Raw genomic sequence first — 24,641 nt, forward strand, 5'->3', positions numbered from 1 at the left:
ATGGTGCAAAATGACAAATCTGTATCCTCAGTGTCAATTATTTGTACATGTTAAATGTACTGCACACACTAAAAACACAATTTAAACAGTGTATTTGAAGCTTGACACTGCAATGCACACCCCGGAGCATTGGAAAATGAGCAAATGTGTGAAATGCTAATCTAAAGCTAACTGGCAAGCTAAGGGTTCTGTACCACTAACCTTCAGGCACTAGTCTACTGCCTTTGCTGTTGACCTTACCAGTGTGCAGTGAGAGTGAACCACGGCTTTAAATTCGGATTTGATCGCCTTCATTCAACCTGGTGGTTGCAAAATAAAGCCGTTAAGGTCAGTTGCTGCACTGTACCCGATAATTGTTCTTGTGGGACATTACTCAAGACGACTTCAAAAGTATAAATATATATTCTGTCAACAATATGGTGACACATAATGGTCTGAAAGGAAAACCTGCAGCTGAGAGGGTAAAAGGAGGAGAAACATAAAACATGGATGAAGATGACAAATTATAATGAGTTTTTTTTTATGTTTCGACGGAGGCCATTGACGAGAGATGGAAAAAGGAATGAGATGGAGTGCAGTGCAGTGCGGTTTGTACTCACGCCCCCTCGTCTCTGAGTAGAGTCAGGAACTTGTTGACTCTGTAATCCGGCTCCATCTAGAGACGGAGAAAAAGGAAAATCAATCAGTCGTCGTCGGTCGCAAAAGTACATAATGGGCCTTCACAGTATCCCTGGACTCTCATATGAACAAACTGGGTCTGTTTTAAATCACAAAGTCATCTTATTTCCTTTTCTGTACGTCTAAACATGGCGGTTCACAAGCTGTTACTGTCATCAGTGCCCCTCCCCCAACCCCCCGTACCTGCAGTGACATCTCGATGAGCGTGAGGAGTTTCTTGATGCCGATCCAGACTCGCTTCCCCTTGAGTTGATTTGCGATGGAGGCGCGCTCTTTTTCTTCGAAGCTCCCCAGCAGCTACAATAAGGGCAACAAAAGGCAACGGTTAAGGTTGAGCAGAGACCTTCGCTAGTAGGAAGACACACACAACCATTTGTTTTGTAGACACCTTGCGCATTTTTTCAATGTGGTATTCTCCCCACACATGCACCAAGGTTACAGAGTTGAATCGTTCAAGGCTGAGCATGTGTGTGTGTGAATGTCTACTCAAGAGAATAGTGGGGGGCGAGCGGGGTTTCTGGGGGGGTTCTAATTTGTTACATTCGTCTGCGCGTCCTTGCATAGGTGCACGGTAAAGAGCATTGCCCATTCAAGCGATTGGTCAACTACAATAATAGTGAAGAAAGTAGGGATGGGACCGATCGGATCCAATATTGGTATCGGGAGCAATATGGCTGCAATCCACGGATGGGATAAACTCCGATAAAAGAAAAAAACATTCAAACCGAACAAAGTAGTTTAGATAAAAACCTGTACGCATCTTCTATATTTGTTGCTCTTTTAAATTAGAATTGCTGTGTGGCATAAGTCTTCCTATCCTTACACATAACATCACCACCAACAAAGAAAAGTATAATAATTATGATATCGGACAGTATCGGTATCGGGGCCGATATCCAAAAACCCAGGTATTGGAATCAGATCGTAAGTAAAAATAGTGGATGGGAGCATCTCATCTGAGAAAGTGATGGTGTGCCATGATGTCATACCTCCAGAGCGTCGACCAGCTGCTCTCCAGTGGAGATGTTGGGGATGTGGATGGTGGTGCTGAAGGCATCTAACATCTCCATCTCCTGCAGCACGTCCTTCCTGCTCGTAGTGCCGATGATCAGCAGTTTGCGACCCTGCCCAGAGAAATACAAAAATGTTATGTCCCTGGTCAATAACACCGACTGTACGTGCATGGCCAATTCTCCAGTTCAACATTTTAATTCCTATCAAAAGTTTAACATCAGACCTCAAGGTTTTAAAAAAAAAATACGGTGTTAATTCACATCCTAGGCTGTGTTTACTGTTATGTTGCTAGCTAAGGTGGGCCCCCTTTGCTCACATACCCTTTGTTTACAAGGGCTGTGTAATAAAACCTGATTTTGATAACAAGAAAAAAGAGAGAAAAGTGATACAAAACAAATAATAAAAATAAATATTTTGTTATCGCTTGATTATTATATCTTATATAATTTTTCATCTTCAAGGAACATTTCATATTTTGAGAAATATGCTTCTTAGCTCTCTGGCAGGAAGATGAAAAGTTGTATTGCAATATTCGGATTTATCTTTTAGAAATGAAACCACTAACAGCAAGTGGTTAGCTTAGCTTAGCATAAAGAAATCAAGTATTTCCCAAAGTGACATAATATTGCTTTAAAGCACCAGTCTGGGGATATTTTCTATACCTTTAAACTAAAAGCAAATCTAAATTTTTTTTTGTAAATGGGTCTATTTTCAGCTATGGATGAATACACATTTGGTGCCTTTGTGCAGTGGTTCCTAAACTCTTTCTCCTTTTCTTGCGACCCCCCCTAAAATGTCAGCGTGCAGCTACATATTTATTGAGAGTCATTTGTCCACACTGTGTCCTGTGCTATGATGTCACGATAGTTACCTAGTTGCCATCCCGCCTACCAAGTAACTGTCGACAGTGGAAACGCAAGCCAGATCTAGGCTTACCGGGCCTTGCCTAACCGAACCGTGCCATGCCGAACTGAACTGTGCTGCTCTGTTGAAACGAGGCATGATACAGTAACAATATGATATACAGGGAAAGCAGATGGACTCTGACCTTGGGCGGAGCCTTCTTCAGCAGCACCAGCAGAGCCTGGAGGACCATGTTGGAGAAACGCGGGCCGATGGGAACGTAGTCCAGCAGACGCTCTATGTCGTCCACCACCACACAGCTGAGCTGGGACTTGTACGCATCGTCAAAGATCTGGAGGAAGGGACACACAAAAGACGTGAAGAAATGGACAAAGGAAAAGCCAGCCATGGAGGATGAAGGACAACATTAATGGATGAGGGTAAACAAAGGCAGGATTCAGGAAGGTAAATAGATAGTACTTGTCCAGATTGAATAGTTCCATTAGCCATTGTTTAAATGCAAATGTTTCATTGTTTGCAGACACACTACGAGGGTGAAAAGTGCACACTGCAGCACTTACCTTTTTGATTGCCATGCACTTGGAGGCCTCTGAGTGTCCAATCATCTTGTCTGGAGAGCAGATCTTGATGAAAGGGAACTGCGAGTCCTCTGCAATCTTTGCTGCCAAGGCCGTCTTTCCACAGTGGGGTGGACCTGAGGGGGGAAGGGGGGGAGACAATTCACCCTCTTGTATGGGTGAAGCTATTCCGTGGGGCGACAGCTGCTGTGTCGTTTGAGTCCTTCAGCACAAAGTAATTCATTGTGTCTATCTGGATGCCTTGTCACTTAAAAGGTGGAGAACGCTTGTTGGCAAAATCACTCCTTAACAAAATCAGTTAATATCTCCTCACGATCCGCTCCCTGTCTGTACTGTGTGTGGGTTGAAAAAGAAATATGGTGTTTATACACAACCTAGGCTCTGTCAACAGGCGTGTTGTTGGGTGGGCTCCTTTGTTTACATAGTCTTTGCTTACATACCAGTTTACAGAGTCTAGGCTGTGTATTAACACTGGATTTATTTTAGTGGACACAAAGTAAATACGGGTAGGGAAACCTTGAGGAGATTTTGACAAAAAGTGATTTTGACAACGAGAATTCCCCAGAATCGCTGACACCACCTTTAAATGATGATTCTGGTTTATTGCATTATTTCTGGTTCTATGAATGTGAAAATTAGAAAAGTCCAACAACTTTTTTTTGAGAATGAACAATTTACTCGCTTGAATGGTTCACTTGGTACATTTGAGCACATGTCCAGTATTTCCTTTTTTGTGCTTTGTGTTTGTGATTGCGTACCCTCCAACAACACAGCCACCAGCGGTGTGCGATCGCTGTTCTTGGTCTGCTGTACCAGCAGCTCTCCATCGTCCATGACGTGAGTGACCGGGTCGCCCCATTTGATGATGCCGTTCATGATGTAGTTGGAGTAGTCCTCCTGGTTGGTACCAAACGCCTGGGTAACACACAAGTCAAATGTTAGAATCTATGTTTGGCCGTTTCCTATTACAGGGCTCATAGTCTAAAAGAAGACCTGACACCTACTGGTTTGATGTCATTGTTGAGGGATCCCATGAAGTCAGATTTGGTGACCTGCAGCTTCTCTGCCCTCTCCGTGTCCACCTCCACTGTGGATGTAGCCTGGAAAAGAACATATGCAACTGCATCAACACAATGTCAGGCAAAACATACATTTTTCAAGCAGCGATCAATTTTGAGATTATTGTCTATTTTGCTTCCATAACATGTCTTCTTTCATACTAATATAAATAAAAGGTCCAAAATGTACATTAAGGTGTTTATTTGACTAAACCTTGTCTGTTTGCATCTGTATATTTTCCCTATACAACCATCTTTAATGGCCATTATCTCAACATTTGATTTATTTCAATACTCTGAAGCGAAAATCTCATCTTCTAAAGCACTTGCAGTACATCAACTTAACTTTCCATGATCAATTTTAGCACTATTCTGAAGATTCTGAAGATTGAAGATTGAGATTGATTTGTTCATATGTTTCATATGATTTATAATACAATTTGTCCTTTAAACCATGCAGAAAATGCATCTTTAAGACCTGTCTATAGCATATTTCTTTATTTATAAAGGAAAAAAGACGATATCGTTAATCTGTTCTGTAAAAACTCTAATATTTTGTAAATAAGAAATCTAGATTTTGGGTTTTTTAAGAGATGCAAATTGAAGTATAATTAGTTTGAATTTTGTATATTGATTCAAACATTTCTGAAACATTTTAATACGATAAATAATTGTTTGAAAGTAAGAAATCAACTTGCAGAGATAAATAAATAAAATAAATAAATGAGACCCAATCCCCCTCTAGTGCCTTGCCTTAAAAGGAACACTCCACCCGATCCAGTTTAATCCTTAATCCGTACTATTCAGCCTGTGTGCCTTTTTATCCTTTAACCTTGCCTTTACAAATGGCTTCTCACCACACATCCTCACCAAACCCTTATAGCACAAGCTTAGTGACCTTGATGTGTCGGTTCATCGCAGTAGACTGAGCGGCCCTGACCAGACCCTCCAGCTCGGCACCGCTGAAGTTCTTAGTCTCGTAGGCCAGCTCGAGGATATCCACATCGGGGGCCATAATGCCGTAGCCTCGCATCTTGTTGGTGTGGATGGTCAGGATTTGGACGCGGCCCTTCTCGTCGGGAAGACCTGGAAGGTTAAACCAGGTGATGGGAGTGATGGGAAGGACAAAGACAAGATGGGAGTTGTTAAACATGTAAAAAGGGTTACACTAGTAATAAGGCATGTGTCTCATTATTCAAATATTCTCTCCATAGAAACGGAATGGATAGATAGATTTTTGCACTTGAAGGATCCTATCAAAACACTCACTGATTTCCATCTTGACCTCAAACCTGCCGGGCCTCATCAGGGCGTCGTCTATCAGGTCTGGCCTGTTGGTCATTCCTGCAGAGAGAAGAGAAGAGAACAACAACAGACTGAGACCATTGCAAACAGTAACAGGAGTAAGTGACCGTATTATGGAGAAATAGAAGATATCCCAAAATATCACTGCATCATTAAAGATCCGGGGCCCATTTCATAAGAGGGATTTGTTTGGCGCGTGAGCAGACGCTGATGCGTTGGGGTCCCAGAATGTTGTATGATCTGATTTTTTTATTTTTATTTTTTTTTTTAATCTAAATGATTTCAACTATTAAATCCATTTCATTTTCAGACCATAGCTATGTTATACAGCACACATTAATATTAGAATTTAGCAATTCAAAAGTTGAGTTCTGATGTTCTTCTGCATTCAAATCCTTCAAAGCAGTTAAGATAAACCTACATGCATTTGTGTATATTTGTTGCTCTTTGAATTAGAATTGCTGTGTTGCTTAAGCCTTCCTATCCTTACACATAACATCACCACCAACAAAGAAATGTATAATAAGTATGATATCGGGCAGTATCGGTATCAGCTGATATCCAAAACCCAGATATGGGAATCGGATGGTTCTGACATATAGTGGATCGGTGCATCCATACTGAGTAGTGAGGTGTAAGGGCAGTGACTGGGTGATGCTACTGACCGATAACCAGGATGTTGTTGAGCTGCTCCACGCCGTCAATCTTAGACAGCAGCTGGTTGACCACGGTGTCGTGCACGCCCGTGCTGCTGGCGCCCGTTCCTCTCTGCTTGCAGATGGCGTCCAGCTCGTCAAAGATGATGATATGAAGGCCACTGTTGGCTCCCAGCTGGAAAAATAAATGGATGATTAAAAATGTGGATTGCACAAACATCCACTGCCCATGTCCATACAGAAATGATACAGCAGTATTATTGCACTGGCTTTTTTAAAATCTGCCCAACAGCTTATTTTAATATAACTGGAAAGAACGCAAACCAAATTGTTTCAGACTGGATTAGTGGCGCAAGGACTTGTTATCTATGGAACAGGCTGCCTTAACTCTTCAAAGGTGATATAGGCAGGATGATACTCAAGGTCCCTGGAATTTTTTTATTCGATCCCGTCTTGACAAAGCCCTTCAGTATCGGCTCTATTTAACCTTTGTGTGGTTGTAAAAATCAACCATGTCCCGTTTACAGAGGTAACGCAAAAGCTACTTTAGAAAAATAATGTTAATGTACTACAGAAATGTGAAATATTCTGCAACCTGTTTTTTGAAATATACAGTATACACTTGTTTTTCTTTATTCAACAAATAGGGTCTCTCACCCTCTTCTGCTCCTCCTCTGCGTCAGCAAACAGTTTGCGGATGTTGGCCTCCGACTCTCCCACAAACTTGTTGAGGATCTCGGGCCCGTTGACCACCTTGGGCTCGCGGGAGTTGAGCATCTTGCCGATCTGCCGGGCCATTAGGGTTTTACCACAGCCGGGAGGACCAAACAGCATGATGCCCTTCACGTGCTTACAGCCTGGAAACAGAGAGAACAGGCATTGAGGAGTGCGAAAAAGAATCAGATTCGAGGGATGCGAGAACAAAATAAAGAAAAAAAAAAAGGTTATACTATCCAACTGTTTCAACCATCAAATCAAATCAATGTATCTAATTACATTCATTTGCTGATGGGAAAAACCATCAGTTGTGGAGAACGATTGTTGTCAAAATAACTTTTTGTCAAAATCTGTAAATATATCTCCTCACGATCCGCTACCTGTACGTACTGTATGTGCGCGGAAAAAACTCTGGTGTTAATACAAAGCCTCTAGGCTCTGAAAACTAGTGTGTAAACAAAGGGGGCCAACTGTAGCTAGCAACATGCCCGTTTACAGAACCTAGGCTGTGTATTACCACTGGATTTGTTTTTCAGCGCACACACGGTATCGGCAGGTAGCGGATCGTGAGGAAATATTAAAGATTTTGACAAAAAGGATATCGACAACAAGCGTTTCCCAGAATCGCTGACTTTTATAGTAAAAAAGAAAAGTATACCTTCATTCACATGTACGTCATAATAGGACAGCGACATTTTAAATATCTTAAATCCGGAGGAAAATTCATCAAAATGATCAAAGGATAAAGGATGTGGAGTAAGTAAGACCAAAAACATATAAAATGTGAACATTTAGATTAAAAAAATGACGACTGAGGATAGGCGTGGTTTTCTCACCCATCTGCTCCACGATGTCGGGAGGGAAGACTCGGGAGGCGAAGGCTCTGCGGAAAATGTCGGAGAACTCTCTGTCCAGGCCTCCGATTCCCATCTTCTCAAAGTTCCAGTCTGGGTTGATGATTGTCTGTCGCTGCTCCTTGGTCTTTGCCTTACCTGTTCAAACACCACAAAGGAATGAATATTTAGATGGATTAGATTTCGATAGATATTTGTTCAACACTAAAACAAAAGGATTTATCCAGATGGAAAGGATGAGGGGACTTCTGAGGAGCTGGACAATATATTCAAAAATCACAAAAAATTAAAGCCGCGTTTGCTTTATAAGACTTTCTCTTGTCCCTTTGCAGGACTGATTGTCTTATGAGGGGATTTAGGATGTGTCAGTGTGAGAGATACTGCCATGTGTTCTTACTGCCATCCAGTGGAGGAAATAGTTACGGGGGTTTTTACATGACAGCTGCATGGGTCAGGTTTATGATGGTTGTACTAAAATATCCCAGGTTTCTTTAAAACAATAGAACATGTTTTCCCCTATTTTTGCTTTTCTTAGCCCCTCAGAAGCCCCCCCAAAAAAGGCTTTTTGAGGGAAATATCCGCTCCCTGAAAAGGAGAAATAAGGAACCGTACCGACAAGTGTGAGGGAAGAAGTCTCTGCCTTTTCAAAAATCACCTGGCTGTTGCCCACCATCAGCCCGCTGTCGATCTGTCAAGAGAAATCAAGAGTCACGTTCAAGCCATGCTCCATTCAGAGAAGTGGCATTGTTTGCACCTTGTCAAATCCACACCGTAGACATTATTCACACGGCAGCAATGGCATCAAACAGGAGGACGAATCAATCTTTTTCATGTGTTTGTTTATTTCTAGAGCCAGAGACCGCTTGTCAATCAAACACTTCAGGCCGCCCATTCCCGGAAATCGACCAATGATTTAGAAATTCATTTGTGTTCAAATATTTCTGAAAAAATTCTTATTCTTATTTTCTTTTTCATTTCAATCCCTGTTTTTATGTTCATTCCATTTTCTATTTCAATGCAAATCACTTTTGTGATGCATGCATGTCATTTCTATATTGTAGAGCACTTTGAGCTGAATTACATTTTTAGAACCGTGCTATACTACAAAGTTTCATACTCATTATAATAACAGCGTGTCACCATTCCTCTGTCTGACTTGTGGAGATTTCTAAATAAAGACTCTCCTTCTGAATAGGCCAGGTCAGATTAGTCATTTGAACAGAAGCTTGATTGGAGAGAGGCGTGCGAATAGCGCCGCCCTGAGTTTTCCATTTCACCGATTTTTTTTTTATGTTTAATCTCTGACCCGATCAAAAGAACAGGTTTCAGGTACCTTTTGTTTCTTTCCAGTGGCCGGCTCTCCTTTGAGAATGCTGGCGTCCATGGCCTCGATATCCTTCACCATCAAGCCAAACAGCTTGTCGCAGAAACTGAACACCAGCTGAGAGACGGGGGAGAAAACGCCAGAGGATGATCGAAGAAATCGGGAAAAAAAAGCAACATCGAAAGAGTAATGAACAAAAAAAGTCCAAAGGCTTCAAAGTCTGTGTTATTATCAGAATCAGAATGCATTTTATTGTCACTGTACACATGTACAATGAAATTAAAAGCAGCTCCTACTCAGTGCAGAGATGTATGTAGAATAAAAAAATAAGATATAAAATGTAATAAATAGTGCAAAAAAAGTGCATAAAGTGCACAGTTCTGCGGTGCTATATAAATATCCATAAAAGAATAAATATAATAGAATAAATAGGATTTCTATATACAGTATGGGTTATGCACATATTGCAAATGACACAGTATAAATGGTCAAAAACCAGTAAGTAGCGGATATTGGACCATGAGAGTAATGATATTGCACGCTATACAGATAATGCACAGTATTTCACTAAATTCAGTATTAGTGTGTGTGTGTGTGTGTGTGTGTGTGTGTTTGTAGATATTCTGAGTCACGTGAATGCTAACCTGCTGGGTGACGGTGAAGCCCTGGTTGTTGAACTGCTGGATAAACTCGGCGGCCATCTTGTCCGAGTCGTAGGGCGAGGTGTCGGTGCTCTTCTTTTGCAGGAAGTCGATCTCGATTGTCATGGCGCCGATGCACTGCTTGGACTTGTCAAAGTTGTAGTTGGCCACTGAAGGGACAGACAAAGGGACAAATTGATGGATCACATGGAACCCAGATAGATAAATACAACCTCTTCAGACTTCAGACTAGCACACAATATATTGTAGTGTGTGCTAGGGAAAAAATGTCAGGCTCTGCAAACTGGTATTTAAACAAAGGGGGCCCACCTGGTAGCTAGCAACATAACCCTTTACAGAGCCTATAGGCTGCGTATTAGCACTGGATTCTTTTTTCATGGTGCACACAGTACGGATAGTTAGCAGACCGTGTGTATAGATATTCACTGATTTTGACAAATAGTGTTTTTTGACAACAAGCATTCTCCAGAATGGCTGACTCCACCTTTAATCATCATTTTCAATATTCAAATATAGGATATTTTACCTTCCACCTCCTGGCCGATGGAAAGACCCGCCCATTTCCTCTACAGGAGAGATCAGGGAAAGAGAGATTAGAAAAATCCGAACATCGAAACCAATGAGGGATTAAACTGTGTAAGTAAGGGAGTTATCGTCTGTGTGTGTGTGTGTGTGTGTGTGTGTGTGTGTGTGTGTGTGTGTGTGTGTGTGTGTGTGTGTGTGTGTTTGTACCTGTGGAAGGCTGAAGGCGATGCTTCCAGCTGGCACAGTGTTGTGGGTCTTGACTGTAAACACAAACTTGTGATTGGGTGTGGTCTTCACTGTCACATGTCTGAAGAGAGAGGAGACAGATGGACATTGCTCAATCATATGTCCTATAGCCCTGTGCTAACTCATCTTAAAAAAACTAACTTATTTGACGTTTTTTTATAGATTTTTTAATGATTTTTTGACAATGACTTATGTTTTAGCAAACACATTGCCTTCATCAATATCCATGCAGCACTATTTAATTGGACAATTTTCCCAGAGGCATTATTGAATAGTGGTAACCTGTTCATCTCCACTGGTTACTAGGAAACAGGTACCGTCTCCTCACACAAGCCAAATCGACCAGGCTACAGTTGCCATGGCAGTGAAAGTGTAGGAAAAAGTAAGGTTACACATTTATTTTGAGACCGGTGGCTTTTCACTTAATAACAAGCACAGTGTGTGCTTGTATTGTTTTGGATAAACAATCATTTATCTTATTGTTAAAATGATCACAGGTACTTTTCGTGGGAATCAAAATGTAGGCGTATGTGTCTTTGTCCTGGTGGTGGAGTGAAGAATTAGGAATAAATACACTAAGAGCTTACACTAAAACGCTTATCAAAACAGATCAGGCTGAATATGTTTTTATTTTTTTTAAATCAAAATAGCTTCGATAACTCTCATTTCCATATCCATCTAAATAATCAGGCTAATCATACACTGCAAGTATTAGATAGATGAAAAAACTATTGCAGAGATGCCAGGGCGATAACTCACTGTCCTGACTGCAGGTCCTTCTCGTTCACCACGGCACAGTTAGTCAGCGACAGCTCGTCCGTCGGGCAGCGCGCCGCTTGCATGGTCTGCCAAGAGGAAGAGAAACAGAGCCATGTTAAAGAAATACTAGAGACAATGTTGTATTCCAGCAGAGAGTTCTTTATTTTATGTTTAAGCCTTTGTTCGTTGCTGAACACGAATTCATGGCGATTTTTGTAAAACTAGCCTACGGATCGACGATTTGTGACGAACACCCACTTTGACCAAAGCTGTTATAAATCAATTGAAGATGTTCTTTGCGCAGCCTGAGATCAGATTAGTGACTACATTGATGAATGAAATCCGAATTGTGCTCCTTTGCCTGTCTTTTCACATGCGACAACGCAAGTGGAATGTCGCCTTTTCGTCTGAAACGGCTATTGGGAAGGAAGCAAAATCTTGTCAGTTTATCGGGATATTAACTTTATTTATTTTTTAAAGCACAAATCGGACTGATTTCGCTAAAAGACGGTTCAACTTAAAAAACTTGTGTTACCGTGAGTTAATTGAACATTAAAAACAAATAGCTCAAAAGCACTGACATAATAAGTTGAGTCGACAACCGTTCAGTCATGAAAACAACCGTGACATACAGGCATTCCTTATCATGTCTCACCGTGGTACGCACTACGCACTGTAATTACTATAAAGAAAATAAATGAAAACATGGCATAATTCAATACACTTTAATGTCCCCTTGGGGAAACTTGTCTTGCTCACCGGCCATTAACAACTTGGATTCACTAACAATTAGGAGAGATAAATAGAAACAGTAAAAAAACAGAGATCAATAAATAAAATCAATAAAAGAAGACAATAGAATAGATCAAAATAGATAATCAAATAGAGAAAAATTAAAAAACAACAACCGTATGTAAACAAAATGCATCTCAACGTGAGCCACATACATAGAACACTGTGACGCTATTGGACAACCCTTAGGAATCACTCAATCAATAAAACTCTCTGTACTTGTCCGAGTAGGCCACACACTGCTCATAGATGGACGGTAGGAGAGGTGTTCAGTCCTCCCCATCACCTGCATGGCAGACTGCACCAGCACGTTTAGATTTGAACTGAACACAGAGGTTACCGTCCATGCCACGCAGATATGCCCTACCTAAGGATGCTCTACAACACAGCCTGATTAAATCAGAACATTAGTTTCTGATTTACACCAAGCACTCTAAGTCTACATAGAAAAATGAGAGCACAACTAATCTAAATGAACATTCCAACTGAACCAGTTCCAGCAGCCCTCCAAACAGTACTGGGATAAAACAACAAAAAAAAAGCAATCTGAAGAGGTTCTTAATAACTGTATCAGACTCTTAAGTGAGTTAAGAATCAATTCTGGAAAACCTTTCAGTGCTTCAGAGGCGGTGAAGAAAAGTGGTATGGCCATTAGCTTTATGAGCTCTTACATCACCAGATGGGTGGTATATGGCCAGATAATATTTGGGATCTTTCGGTTGTTTCAAGAATGAAAACCAAATCTGTTCTCCCTTATTCAGGCTGGACGTAAAGGAAATAAAGCAGTAGAATCCACCTCACAAAAGCCCATGACTTTGTCTTTGTTATCTCTTCTGTGTGTGTTCAACCCCATACTTCTCATTACAACATTCAACAATGTCACTTGAGCCTCATCTTTCAGAGAGCCTCCTACTAACACAGGTATGATGAATGTTAAAATTTGGAATTTCTACCGAGAACACACACACACACACACTGCCATTCTGTGGCTTGGTCCAGGTACCTGAATCCGACTCAAGGTTGAGAAGACAGAGAAATTCCAAAGCACATGACTGAAGCGAGATAGCACGTGAAAGGGGGTAACCATGGGAACTGCACTGAGCAGTCATGCAGAGCCAGTGACGATAAATCAGGCTTTCAGTGCTGGCCGATTCATCACGGCTTTGAATGGCAGCATAGCCAAAGATCAAGCAAATGTTGTTTTAATGTAATGTATTCCAGCGAGGCTTTTAAAAGCAAAAACAACAGACCTGGACTCACTGTCTACACTGATACGCTCTTATCTCAGTGTTCTTCTGTGTATGGCTTTAACCAAAGTGTTTCATTTCTACAAATACCTGTTGAAACCTCCACACTTAAAGAGCGTTTTTTTTCAGCTTGAATAACACTGAATGCTCCACCTTGTTCACAATCTAGTGGCCAACTGTGTCTGTCTGCTGTTTGGTGTTGTGCAGACCATTTGCAGTTTTTTGTTCCGAGATTTTTTTCTAAAAACTGCTGCGTTTTCTGCGCCCGAAACAACGCTATGGGAGCGGAGAGAATCAACGAAACCAGTGAAGTTTCAGGCCGGTAAGTGAAAACAATGAGTCGATACCAAGCTATAGAGCAGATGCATGTGGACAACTGAAAAGTAAGTTAGGATTAGGGCCATGTAATATAGCTGTGGGGGCATCGACTTTTTAAGTCACTCTGTTGTTGTACAGTATGTATAAACACACATCTGTCGCTGTGTAAGCATTCGGTAGCAGTCTATGAGTGCTGTGTGTCCGCTAAATTGTCTAAAGTCCTTGCTAAGAGAGAGCAAAAGCAACGGATAGAAAACGGTTTCATGTGCGAAATCCCAAATCCAAATTATTGCCAAGCCCATTTGTTAATCTCTTATCTGGAACATGCAAAAACAGACGAAATAAGTTTTCTATCCTTTTTACAGCTACAACAACACATTTGAATTGACATAATTTTTTCAGAATAAGACAAAAGGGGCAAACTAGATATAAGATTTGAAGCAGCTTTTAATTTCTCCACCAATAACTGTGCCTATTAACCTGTTGATGACAGAGAAATCGTCATCAGTCACAGGGAAAAGACGACATAAGTTAAAATGGTCGCCGCACCCTGAGGTTTAGTTACACAGACAGAGATGGGGGGGGGGGGGGAGGGCTAGAGACAGTGATAAAGAGCTAAAGATAGGAACAGTACATCTTATACATATTTTCTAGACTAGCTGTGTGTGTATTTCTAAATAAGAACATAAGAAGACAGTGAATAATGAGAGGGACTGGGAGGAAACACTGCAGTGCTGGCATCGTGCCCACATCACCTTCTCTCCCGTAGTGTGGCCAGACAGGTGAAACAGAGCAAAACCGACGTGTCACACAAGCCTTAAAGGGGCCCACCACTCCAAATAAATTATCATTCTTCCCAATTATTTTCTGTAGTTGTATATATTTTCCTCCAGGAAAGGATTACATCACTGGAAAGATATATTTGATTACAATGTTTTGATTTTTTATTCCAAATAGAATTGTTTGATTATCCTAGTATAAACCATAGATAGTAAATAATAGGTATAAACCATAGATAGTAATAATGTACAAACCAATACAGAAACACAACCAACAGAAGCCTATAAGGCAATTTTAGAATGTTAAAGATAACCTCTCAAAATCATAATGTATAGGCTTTTTGTCTGAATGAGTTAAAACTTGGCAAAATGAAAGCTGCATTAAATTATTTATCTCTCCTTTTTTGCCACTAACAAGGTGTGAACAATACAATGACAACACCATCACATTTTGAGTGGTTGCGGTGAGCGCGTCTCGGGACTACGGTGGCAGATTAGCATTCAAGCTAACCACGGCACATTTACACTGATGCTAATCAACACTTCAGAGTCAGGTGATAATTGTCTGTTAGTCCAAACAAGCAAAGCAGAAATATTGATTATTTCAGTTTTATATTTTCACATTCTATTGCAATACCAGCCGATGAGTTATTATGAGATATTAATTTGGTTATTTTGAATACTGCAGTATAGTGCACTGAACAGCCATATGGATATCATGTTATGTTGTCATGTTACCCTCGTATTTGACTTGCAAATATCTCAAATATTATTATGGGCAATCAAGCTAAGCCATTTTCTCTTGAAAAGGCGGTGCCATAATCTGGGGAATGGAACGGAGTACAAATGTGGTGAAAAACATTGAGTGGTAATGGATATGAAATGGAATTATTTCTTTCAGCGGGGACAGCAAAGTGGATATGGATAACATGGCTGGAATAAACTGTAAATACGGGCTTGCTGTGCTTATCTGCAACTGCATCCCAATTGGGTCAAACTAGAGATTATCTGGGTAACCTAGAAAAATCAAACGTTGTGAGATGGTTTATTTATAACCCAAAGCAACACCGTTTGAAGAAATAAAGTATGAAAATAAAGTTTTTTCACAGCGATTCCTTTATATGTTTCTCTTCCAAAGAAATCAAATATTAATGATGATGGTTTCCCTTGAACTGCACTACAAGTGCAACCCTATGCATATCTAAACATACAGTATCAAGCTTTGACATCAGTATCAAAGTGTGCCTGGGATGTTGTAGGCGATGTGGTCTTAACGTAAACTACACATTGTGACAAAATGCCTTAATTGCCTCCATGAGCTCTGTCAGAGCCACTGCTGGGGCTCAGAGTACACCCACAATAACCAGCTTCCTGTTGTCTTTAGAAAACACTTTCCCTTTCCCATCACACAGGAGCATTTGCGTCACATCTTATCAGAGAAACTTTGTTCTTTTAAGCAATTTACTATGCGCAAACCAATGCATGACGAGTGAAAAAGAAACAAATAAGCATCACATTTGTCTACAGTTTGGAAAATAAAAAAGATTGATTGACGATGGCTAAACATGACAAGTGCTTGTTGCTGAATTTGTAGGAAATCTGGGTTGAAAGTTTAGGTGAAGGTTCAATCTCTGGAAGGGGCCGATGAATGCGGGCGATGAATTTATTAGCTTGAAGCGTTCTTTTTACAGTGAGAACCACTGTGGTGGAGCAAACCTTCACAGACAACTTTTAGAAGGTAGTTATGTTGTATATACTCTTTACATTAGTGAACCGCATTATTTGTGGCCTGATATGGCAATATTACCAAATATCTATAATAAATATCACTTTTCATTTCACATTTAGGACTTGCAAACGTGGCTAAATTGCTATAATACCAATCTAGCTTGAGGGGTTGCATCTGTACTCAGACTACCTGCCCCTTGAATCAAAATGGCAAAGCTCCTGACGGAACAAGTCCATTTTGTTCTGGGCTTTAGATACAAAGCGTTTCAGAGTTTGCAGTGCGACAGGGGAGGTGATTAATGGATGCTAATGAGTTAGCGTGTGCGTTCGGCCTGCATGTGACACCAGCTTGACATTGCAGCTCAGTCACTGGTTGCAATGGTCGCCGGACATTCTACGGTTACTGCTATGTGTATGGTTGCCTGCCCCACCCTGAGGTGCTATAGCCAGCTATCCATCCTTGCAGCAGGGGGCTGAAAGCAGTGACGCGTCTCCTCTACGCAGCCATCCAGACGGTTAGTAGCACACTATCGAGCGGAAAAGAACAGATATATTCCACATGACGAGGAGGTGTGGCAGCAGCAGCTCGTTTTTCTGAATGTTCAACAGGTGTGTATCCATACATACCTTGAAAAATATTACGACCTTGTGGGCGCCAGTGTGGGCAAGCAGAGAGGAAGGACAGAAGACAGTATTTGAGACGGAAGCAAGCTGCTGAGGGTTGAGGTGCGAAGCTTTGGTGGCTGGAGACGGGTTGCGGTCGGGTGGCATTCACATGTGTGGATTCACTCATGCAGCAAACTCTCATAGAGAGAGGTCACATGGGATGGTGCATGCAGGCCAGAGTTGGGTTGGGTTCAAAAAACATTTTTGCAATCAAATGTCTTCTTTTTTTTCCAATTCTTTCTGTGACACTTGACTTTGTGTCTTTTCTTTACCAAATGCCAATTTTAGACTTTCTCCACTTACAAATGACACCCCAAATCTGGTATGAAGGTATGATGGTGTGAGCCGTGTGCAGAATGCCATGCCAAACATAAAGCGTTATGTGCGTGATAAGGCTGTATCCCTTTCCCACAATAGAGAGCCAACTGTCCTATTGTGGTAAGATGGATAAGAGGGGAAATGTCCGTAATGTGACCATACTGGGAATGGGAACTGTTACTGTTAAATGCCCTTATGGTAGTCTTAACTCAAAAAGGTTCATTTAGTCTTGTTATTTCATTTCACATTTCATCCGATCCATAAATCAGTCAATCGTGAATAAACATTTGAAAATCCATACTTTACGATATTGAATTACATTCCCTTACAGTAAAGGATGGTGACTCACAACAGTACTAGTTTTTAGTTATTGCTTTGTGTTTAGTCTACCGCTTCCTTGCTATGACTGTTAGCATTGGATCAGTATGCGTTAGCCGGCATGCTCAAAAAGACAAGACATCACAGGTATTGGAACACTGTCAGAAGGAAATACATGAACACATGTTTTTAAGTAGTCAGGTTAATATCATTTTGCCTTGCAGGAATTCCATGTTTGATTCCCTGCTTCATTTTCAGAGCCGAGCTGCGTCTACATTTGCCTCAAGGTAGCCCTGACAGCTCTTTAAACTCAGCAGAACAAAGCCAAAATGCAAGTCTCAGCTTCTGTGAATTGTGAATACTTGGTAGTATTGGCTTGAATTGAAATCGGAGGGATTCTCGATTTTTAATGTTAAGAGAAAATGTTTTGACCTTACGGGAAATACGCCGATTCACCAAGAGTTCCAAGGAAGATACCGCTCTCATGTCTCAGGTCTCAACCAGGGATGGCTCGACTAAATAACACTTTTTCACGAGTGGGAAATTTATACTGGTATTGCAAACTTGAGAATCTGTTGATACCAATATCAATCCGATACGGTCGGGTCTTTTACCCTCTCCAATAACTATGCTGCTAATATACTTTCACCAGTGAATATATAAAGATTAGACTATAAATCAGATGAAATAGTAGCAAAAAATATGTTTTTTTATTTCTTCGTTTCTATCTCGTGAATCATCATGCACATTTTTTATTTATCTGGAGAGCTATTGCGAGGTTCCATATATTAACGCTAGATACAGTATAGAGACAGTTATCTAGTTTCTAAATACTTCCAGGATCTGGTAACATCAGGACTGTCCTTCCATAGTTCCTTGTTTCCTTTCTTCATCCCTTCTTGCTGCCTTTCCTCCATTATGGAGATTTTCTCAATGGGCTCTCCTTGTAGATGATAAACATCTTCAACAGTCTCTCTGTTTGATTAACCCCATCTGGATTGCTGATTAGAAAACGCCTGCCGTCCAAGGAGTTGCTGCGTGCTCAGTTGCTTCTTTTATTAATTTAAAAAGCTACAGTTTGTTGTGAGTCCCCTTAGTTAGCAATGTGTAATATGCACTTAGAAAAGCCCCCCCCCCCCCTCTCTCCCTGCAATCGCTTCAATGTTTCTATTTTCCAGCTCCAAATACATCATCTCATTTGGTTCAATCTCCCAATGCTCAGAGCTCTCTGGGTAATGACTTTGCGTCACTGCGTTGCCCTCATGTAATCACTTAATGCCTCCATTTCAGCAAACATTATCTCCAGTAGATTCATTTCCTCTCCTACCGTTTTAATTGCCCCCCCCCCCCCCCCCTCCCCACTAATTACTAGCAATTCTGTCCGACTCCCCAAGCCTCCAACACACCTCCTATTTCTGAAATATTTTATTCAGAAAGTGTTTTCCTCCATATTGGAAGGGTGTGGCCTCAAACACAAACAATCACTCCCTGCAGCTCCTTCTCAGTGTTCCCTTTTATTCCAAGCATTAAATTATTCATCCCGCTGCGCCTGTGGGGGCGTCAGATATCTGCACCAGCAATCCATTGGTAACGAGGATGCTGCGGCCAGACTACTACATTCCTTTTTTTGCTTTTATTGAATTAATGGTCAATGTTACCTGGCTCTGGACTTGTCAAGCACCTTGTCATTCATTTTATGTTCTCTACCTCTCACCCTGGCATACCATTATTTCTGGACTCTCTCTTGAGGTGGAAGCTTTCACTAATCAATATTTTTTACTTGGACAACGGGTGTGTAATATGAATGAGGTCACTTGTTTGAACCCAAAGAGAGCTGAAGCTAACTCTGCAGTGTCCCTCAGCTCCAGGGAGTTTGAGAGTTTTAATATAATCCACCCATGAAATTATAAAAAAAAAAAAAAAAAAAAAAAAGCAATATAATTACTCTGGAAAATATTTAAAAAAAAGAATAGAATATACACTGAGTTGCCAATTTATTTTGTAGACCAGTAAAACATTATGCAGTGTGATCTTCAATCTTGCAATCTTAATCACTTAAGTGAAAGCATGGCAGGCCCTGGGCTCGGTCTGGCAACATAAGATCAGAAAAATAAATGTCAAACCAATGAGTTTGCATTTGCTGCACTGCAATTCAATTTGAAATTGTTCTTGTTGAAGTTTTCCAAGTCAATGAATTATGAGTCAAGCCCATTGTATATGGAAGATTTTTGATTTGTAGGATGTTTGTAATTGACACAATAACATGTATAAGAACTACACATTAAGCACAAGCAGGGCTTAAGTGCATACTTGTACCTCCTTATACTGATGTTCACCAGTGCACGTTTGATAAAAAGCCAAATTACAACAAAGGATTTGTTCAGTTCCTGCTTGGTAATTACCAACAGACCAACACATTCAATATCAACCATCAGCCCTCAGAGACCACATTGGGAAATAAATAAGCTGCATAACAGAGCCAAATCAATTTCCCATTTCAAATAAATCACAGTAAGTAATTCCTTGTCAGGCCTCTGTTTAAGACGGTATTACATCAAGAAGGTATCTGGGCGCACTGTGTAGTCATTTGTCAGATTGATCATGGAACTGCTAAGTTGGTCTCTAAGGAGACCTAAAATTGACTGTGTATTGGACTGCAGCTTCTTAAAAAAAAAAACAAAAAAAAAAAACATCAACATCAACATCAACATCAACATCAACATCAACATCAACATCAACAAAATTGTGTTTTTTTTCTGTATCAGTAACTGTGTATCTGAATCTGAATCTGATGAAAATGGGGGCGGGACCTGATAAGCCTTTGGCTTCTCCTGTTACCCTTCGGACAACACAAAGTAATATGTATGAATATGTGAAAGAGAAAATTGTGTATTGTGTGGAATTGTCCGAAAAAAAAAACTACATAACTAAGTGTCAGGATGGGATTCACAGGATCTTAAGTAATGGATATAAAAAATAGATATAAGAAAGTGTTGCAAATAATTAAAAAGACATACCCAAAGTATGCTTAAAAAACTGTCTGGGCTTGTTGCAGGAAAGTGGGAATTGAATTAAGGATCTACATTATACAGTGGTTTAAACTGTAACGTCAATGGTTTTACACATACCCTCCCTCTTACCAAAGAGGCAAATCTGTATTGTAAAACCGTGCCGGCTAGTCTGGCCCTGTACTGAAGTAATAAAACCCACCTATCAGTACCTCGTAAGCTCAGAAATTTTGTGCTTGAGGGCCAGCATATATTATTATCCCAAATTCTTCAGTTTATTATTATTCTTTCGCCACTTTTTGTATACGCTCCTCCTCCTAAACTACTGCATGTAGAAACGCAAAAATGTATGAAAACGTGTGGCCCCACTGATGATGACATTGTTATTAAGCCCCAAAGGAGGCCGAAGATACACATGATTAATTAATCAGCAAGACATATTAAGACTGCACCCACTCAGCCTACAAAGCAAATACTCTCTGAAGGTCGCTCTTGTCTTCAGCGAACCCACAGTCCGGCCCAAACGACACTCACAGACACACAATGCGTGTGCATTCGTGTATTTGCTAGCGTGTTGTTTTGTTGACTGCACACAGGTCTCTAAATATAGCAACAGCTCACAGAAGGGCCTGCAACCACGGATTAACCATTACTCTCTCTCTCTCTCTCTCTCTCTCTTTCCCTCTCTGTCTCGCACATACACTTTATACATTCCTAGACACCACACACCTGCTCTTATACTGAACACTGAATATGGTGGTAAAATATGCATGCATACCTGTTGTCAATTTGTGTTCATTGTTTCAATTGCAAGATGCCAAATGTGTGAAGGGACTGATTCGTCATTGGATTTCAGTATTTTACATGTTGGTAAATCTTAGGACTAAATAAGAGGAGACTTCTTACAGGGTCTGTATGTTTTTTTTTAATCTATACACTAATGTGTGTACATGTGTGAAAGGGAGGAAAAGGAAAGGAAAATAAATAAATGCTGGATGATTACTGGAAAGAAATGGTTTAATTCAATGGGTTGGTGCTGCTGCAGCTGTAGGTAAAGTAGGTTGCAGCAGGTTACAGGGAGGGATGCGTTTGTCAAATGCCAACCACTGCAGAGGCGTTTTAACGGCCTCACACGTCGGTGATGCAGTCTGCAACCTCCAAGAATTGGGTGTGGGCGCTAAAAACACAAGCGGGAGTCGTGAAACAAGACAACAGGCTCTTGACGAAACGCTGGTGAGCAAAGGATAGCTGACTAACAAACGGGAACATATACACACATAACGGCAGCGCTGCCATCTTTTGCAGCCCACTCACTTGTTCCATCACACAATTAAGTGCATTGGTGTTTTTTTTCTTCTTCTTCTGTGATCGTAGGATCAAAAGCAACCCAGCTATATCTATCTGACGCTAAATCAATCGGGTTGTCTTAGTAACACACCGAAAACACCATCTCTGCCACTGTCGGGAGAGAAAATAAGTGTTGACAGCAATGGAGAAAAATTGGACATGCTGCAGAAACCATCTGTATGTAAATATAGCTATAATTAATTACTTTGATGCCCTCCTATATCCTACCACACAGTACACAGAGTCAATATACAATAGTGTTGCTGTTTATTTTGCCATGGGCAGAGTAACCCACTACAGGTTGTCAATGGGGTTTAGCAATTAGCAATTTAACAGTCCCGCAAGCAGAGTGGTTGCAAAAGTCAACTGTTTGCCAGCGAAAAGGTGTGGAAAATGCTTCTTTATGACCAAAAAGAAAATGTCAGGTTTTCCTCTAAGACAGCGAATCAAAATTGACAAAAAACAAACGAAAACCGCAACATGTTTTTGCACCACAGGGGACCCACAATAATAGCGTAAAAATCAGGTAGTGTGGTCAGCTTCAGGTAAGTATGGCTTTAACCGTATTATTCTTCAACATATATGCAGCCTACTGTATACATGTGTATAAGTCTTTGAGTGGCTGCTCTCTAATCCAGCATCTGTATGAAGTCCAGATGGCTGGTGAGACTGCCTATAGTGGACGAAAGGTCATTGGTCCACCATACACCACAGCCAAGAGTCGGTGCAAGTCACTGACCCTTTTTGCTCTCCCTCTCCCTCTCAAGGCAAAGACAGGAAATCCCCCTGTGAATCCTGAGGTCAGCACCATTTAAGAAAACAGATAAATAATCCATTAACGTCTCGATAGTGCACACTATTGTTTGAGATGGACAGACTGATCACCAAAATGCTAGCTTAATCTTAACGGTGCCGCATGCTTTGATAAAGATTTTCTGGGCCCTTAAACCTGTTGTAGAAAGTAAGTATTATTTCCATTATTCCTTTATAAGTAGGCTATATACTGCTAACAACAATTGTCCAGTCTTAGCTAAGCAACTGTAACAAGGCACAGCCGACCTTTCATACTTAAGATATCTCTACATTCTGTAGCGTGTGCATGGGGTTGTAGTGAGAGTGATGTGTGCAATGTATCATCATCAAAGCAAATCAATTGCTGCACAGTGGATGAATAGAGCAGATGCACAGTGACGGGCTAGCAGCTAGGCACATGTACACTGTCTCTGCATCGTCCCACACTGTCGGACAGTCCTTGTCAGCTTCATGCCCCTAACATGCCTAGCCTGAAGCTCTCCCTGCCTGAGATCAGCAGCATTAGAGCAGGCAAACCACAGTGTTTCTCATTATGGCATCAGTGATGAATTATCTTTCTGCCTTTTACCCCTCTGCAGCAAAATCAGCAACGGAAGTCAGTGCCAGAGGCTTGACAACTGTCAGGCTACAAATCATCTTCTTTCCCTGCTGAAAGCTTTCCCTGCTTTCCTGGCGGTATAATCATGATATCCACAAAAGATTCAAGAATACATTTGATGAACAGGCAGCCTTTAGAAAACCACTTGCTTTGGAAGTGAGATTTAGGAGTGCTGATTTACAACACAACGTATCAACACCATTGGGCAAATTGGTGACGACATAAACGGTGAAATGATAGAGAATTACCAACCCCTTAACCAATCATCACAGTCACCTTCAAAGCATTAATATCCCATACTACATTGTACTTGTTTTATAAATAATTACCTTTTATGCTTTCTTTGTGATGTTGAGTCCATAGTGTCATGATGTCAGTGTGTGGAACTGTTTGTTTTGTCCTGACTCCCTATGACAAGCTGCATTATGCCCAGCAACAGTACATGGTCTGCTGGGCATGTTAGGGTGAAGGTTATGTGTGTGTGTGTGTGTGTGTGTGTGTGTGTGTGTGTGTGTGTGTGTGTGTGTGTGTGTGTGTGTGTGTGTGTGTGTGTGTGTGTGTGTGTGTGTGTGTGTGTGTGTGTGTGTGTGTCAGCGGAGATCATGCCATTGGGCATTTTTTGACTCATGCTGGATGAGGAGGAATAATGTACCACTCTCTAAATGTGATCCAGTTTTATAATATTCTCTATTGTGTGGTGCAGAATCCATTCAAAGCGTATTCAGTCAGTCATTGCTTTAAACCCTACATTTTGTTTAAAACATTTTATATTTTGAAGTTCTTTTCAAGCCCCTGCACTAGTCAGCCAGTGGTCAGTTTGTTATGTGCTGCTGTTCTCTGCAGTAAAAATGGGCCAGGGTCAGCATCTCCCTTCAGCTAAAATGATTGTTGGCGTGCTCTCAGATGTTATGAATGAGCCCCCTGCTTAAATATGCTGAGTCACCCAGAACAAAGGCACACCATCATTCACCGATGTACACGATTTATGGTCACTGTCCCAGTAGCATGACGCGAGCAAAATCAAACCATCTTGCTGCGTAATGCTACGACTATTAGCACCTCGATTCATGACTCAGCATGAAGCCTGCACTGCGATATCACCAAAATAAACACAGATAGAAAAAATAAACTCAAATACACGTATGTCAGAATGGGAGAAATAACTGGATTTTGAGCTACATTTAACATTTTGGGCTCAACCTATTTGCATCCTGTTAGAATAAGATGAGAAGACACCACTCTCATGTCTGCACAGTAAATGTGAAGCTACTGCCCTGAGCTTGTGTTTTTTTTTACCTTTATTTATACAGGTATATCCCATTGAGACCGAAGACTCTTTTGCAAGAGAGACCTGTTTTCCTTTCCCACGTTACCATTCACACATACCGATAGCAGGCTAACTATCAACATTCACACAAGGCAAGGTGGGTGAAGTGTCTTGACACAACAACTATGACACAGGTGGCAGG

The 24,641-nt window shown here is 40.9% G+C and overlaps 1 protein-coding gene across 1 annotated transcript; it reads right to left on the reverse strand.

Moving 5' to 3' along the window:
- Positions 1-268: 268 nt before the first annotated feature.
- nsfa (N-ethylmaleimide-sensitive factor a) lies at positions 269-11,323 on the reverse strand (the record flags this gene model as incomplete). The annotated part of the gene is made up of 19 exons (XM_080044335.1): positions 269-299; positions 600-655; positions 862-975; positions 1,668-1,802; positions 2,741-2,887; positions 3,117-3,250; positions 3,893-4,049; positions 4,139-4,234; positions 5,091-5,278; positions 5,462-5,536; positions 6,163-6,328; positions 6,811-7,010; positions 7,707-7,862; positions 8,337-8,412; positions 9,058-9,165; positions 9,693-9,859; positions 10,237-10,276; positions 10,443-10,542; positions 11,241-11,323. 19 exons carry the CDS (start codon positions 11,321-11,323, stop codon positions 269-271), a joined length of 2,229 nt encoding a protein of 742 aa, XP_079900461.1.
- Between the last annotated feature and the right edge of the window lie 13,318 nt (positions 11,324-24,641).

This window comes from Ammodytes marinus, assembly GCF_949987685.1.
Source record: "Ammodytes marinus genome assembly, chromosome: 16".
NCBI classification, from domain to species: Eukaryota; Metazoa; Chordata; class Actinopteri; order Uranoscopiformes; family Ammodytidae; genus Ammodytes; species Ammodytes marinus.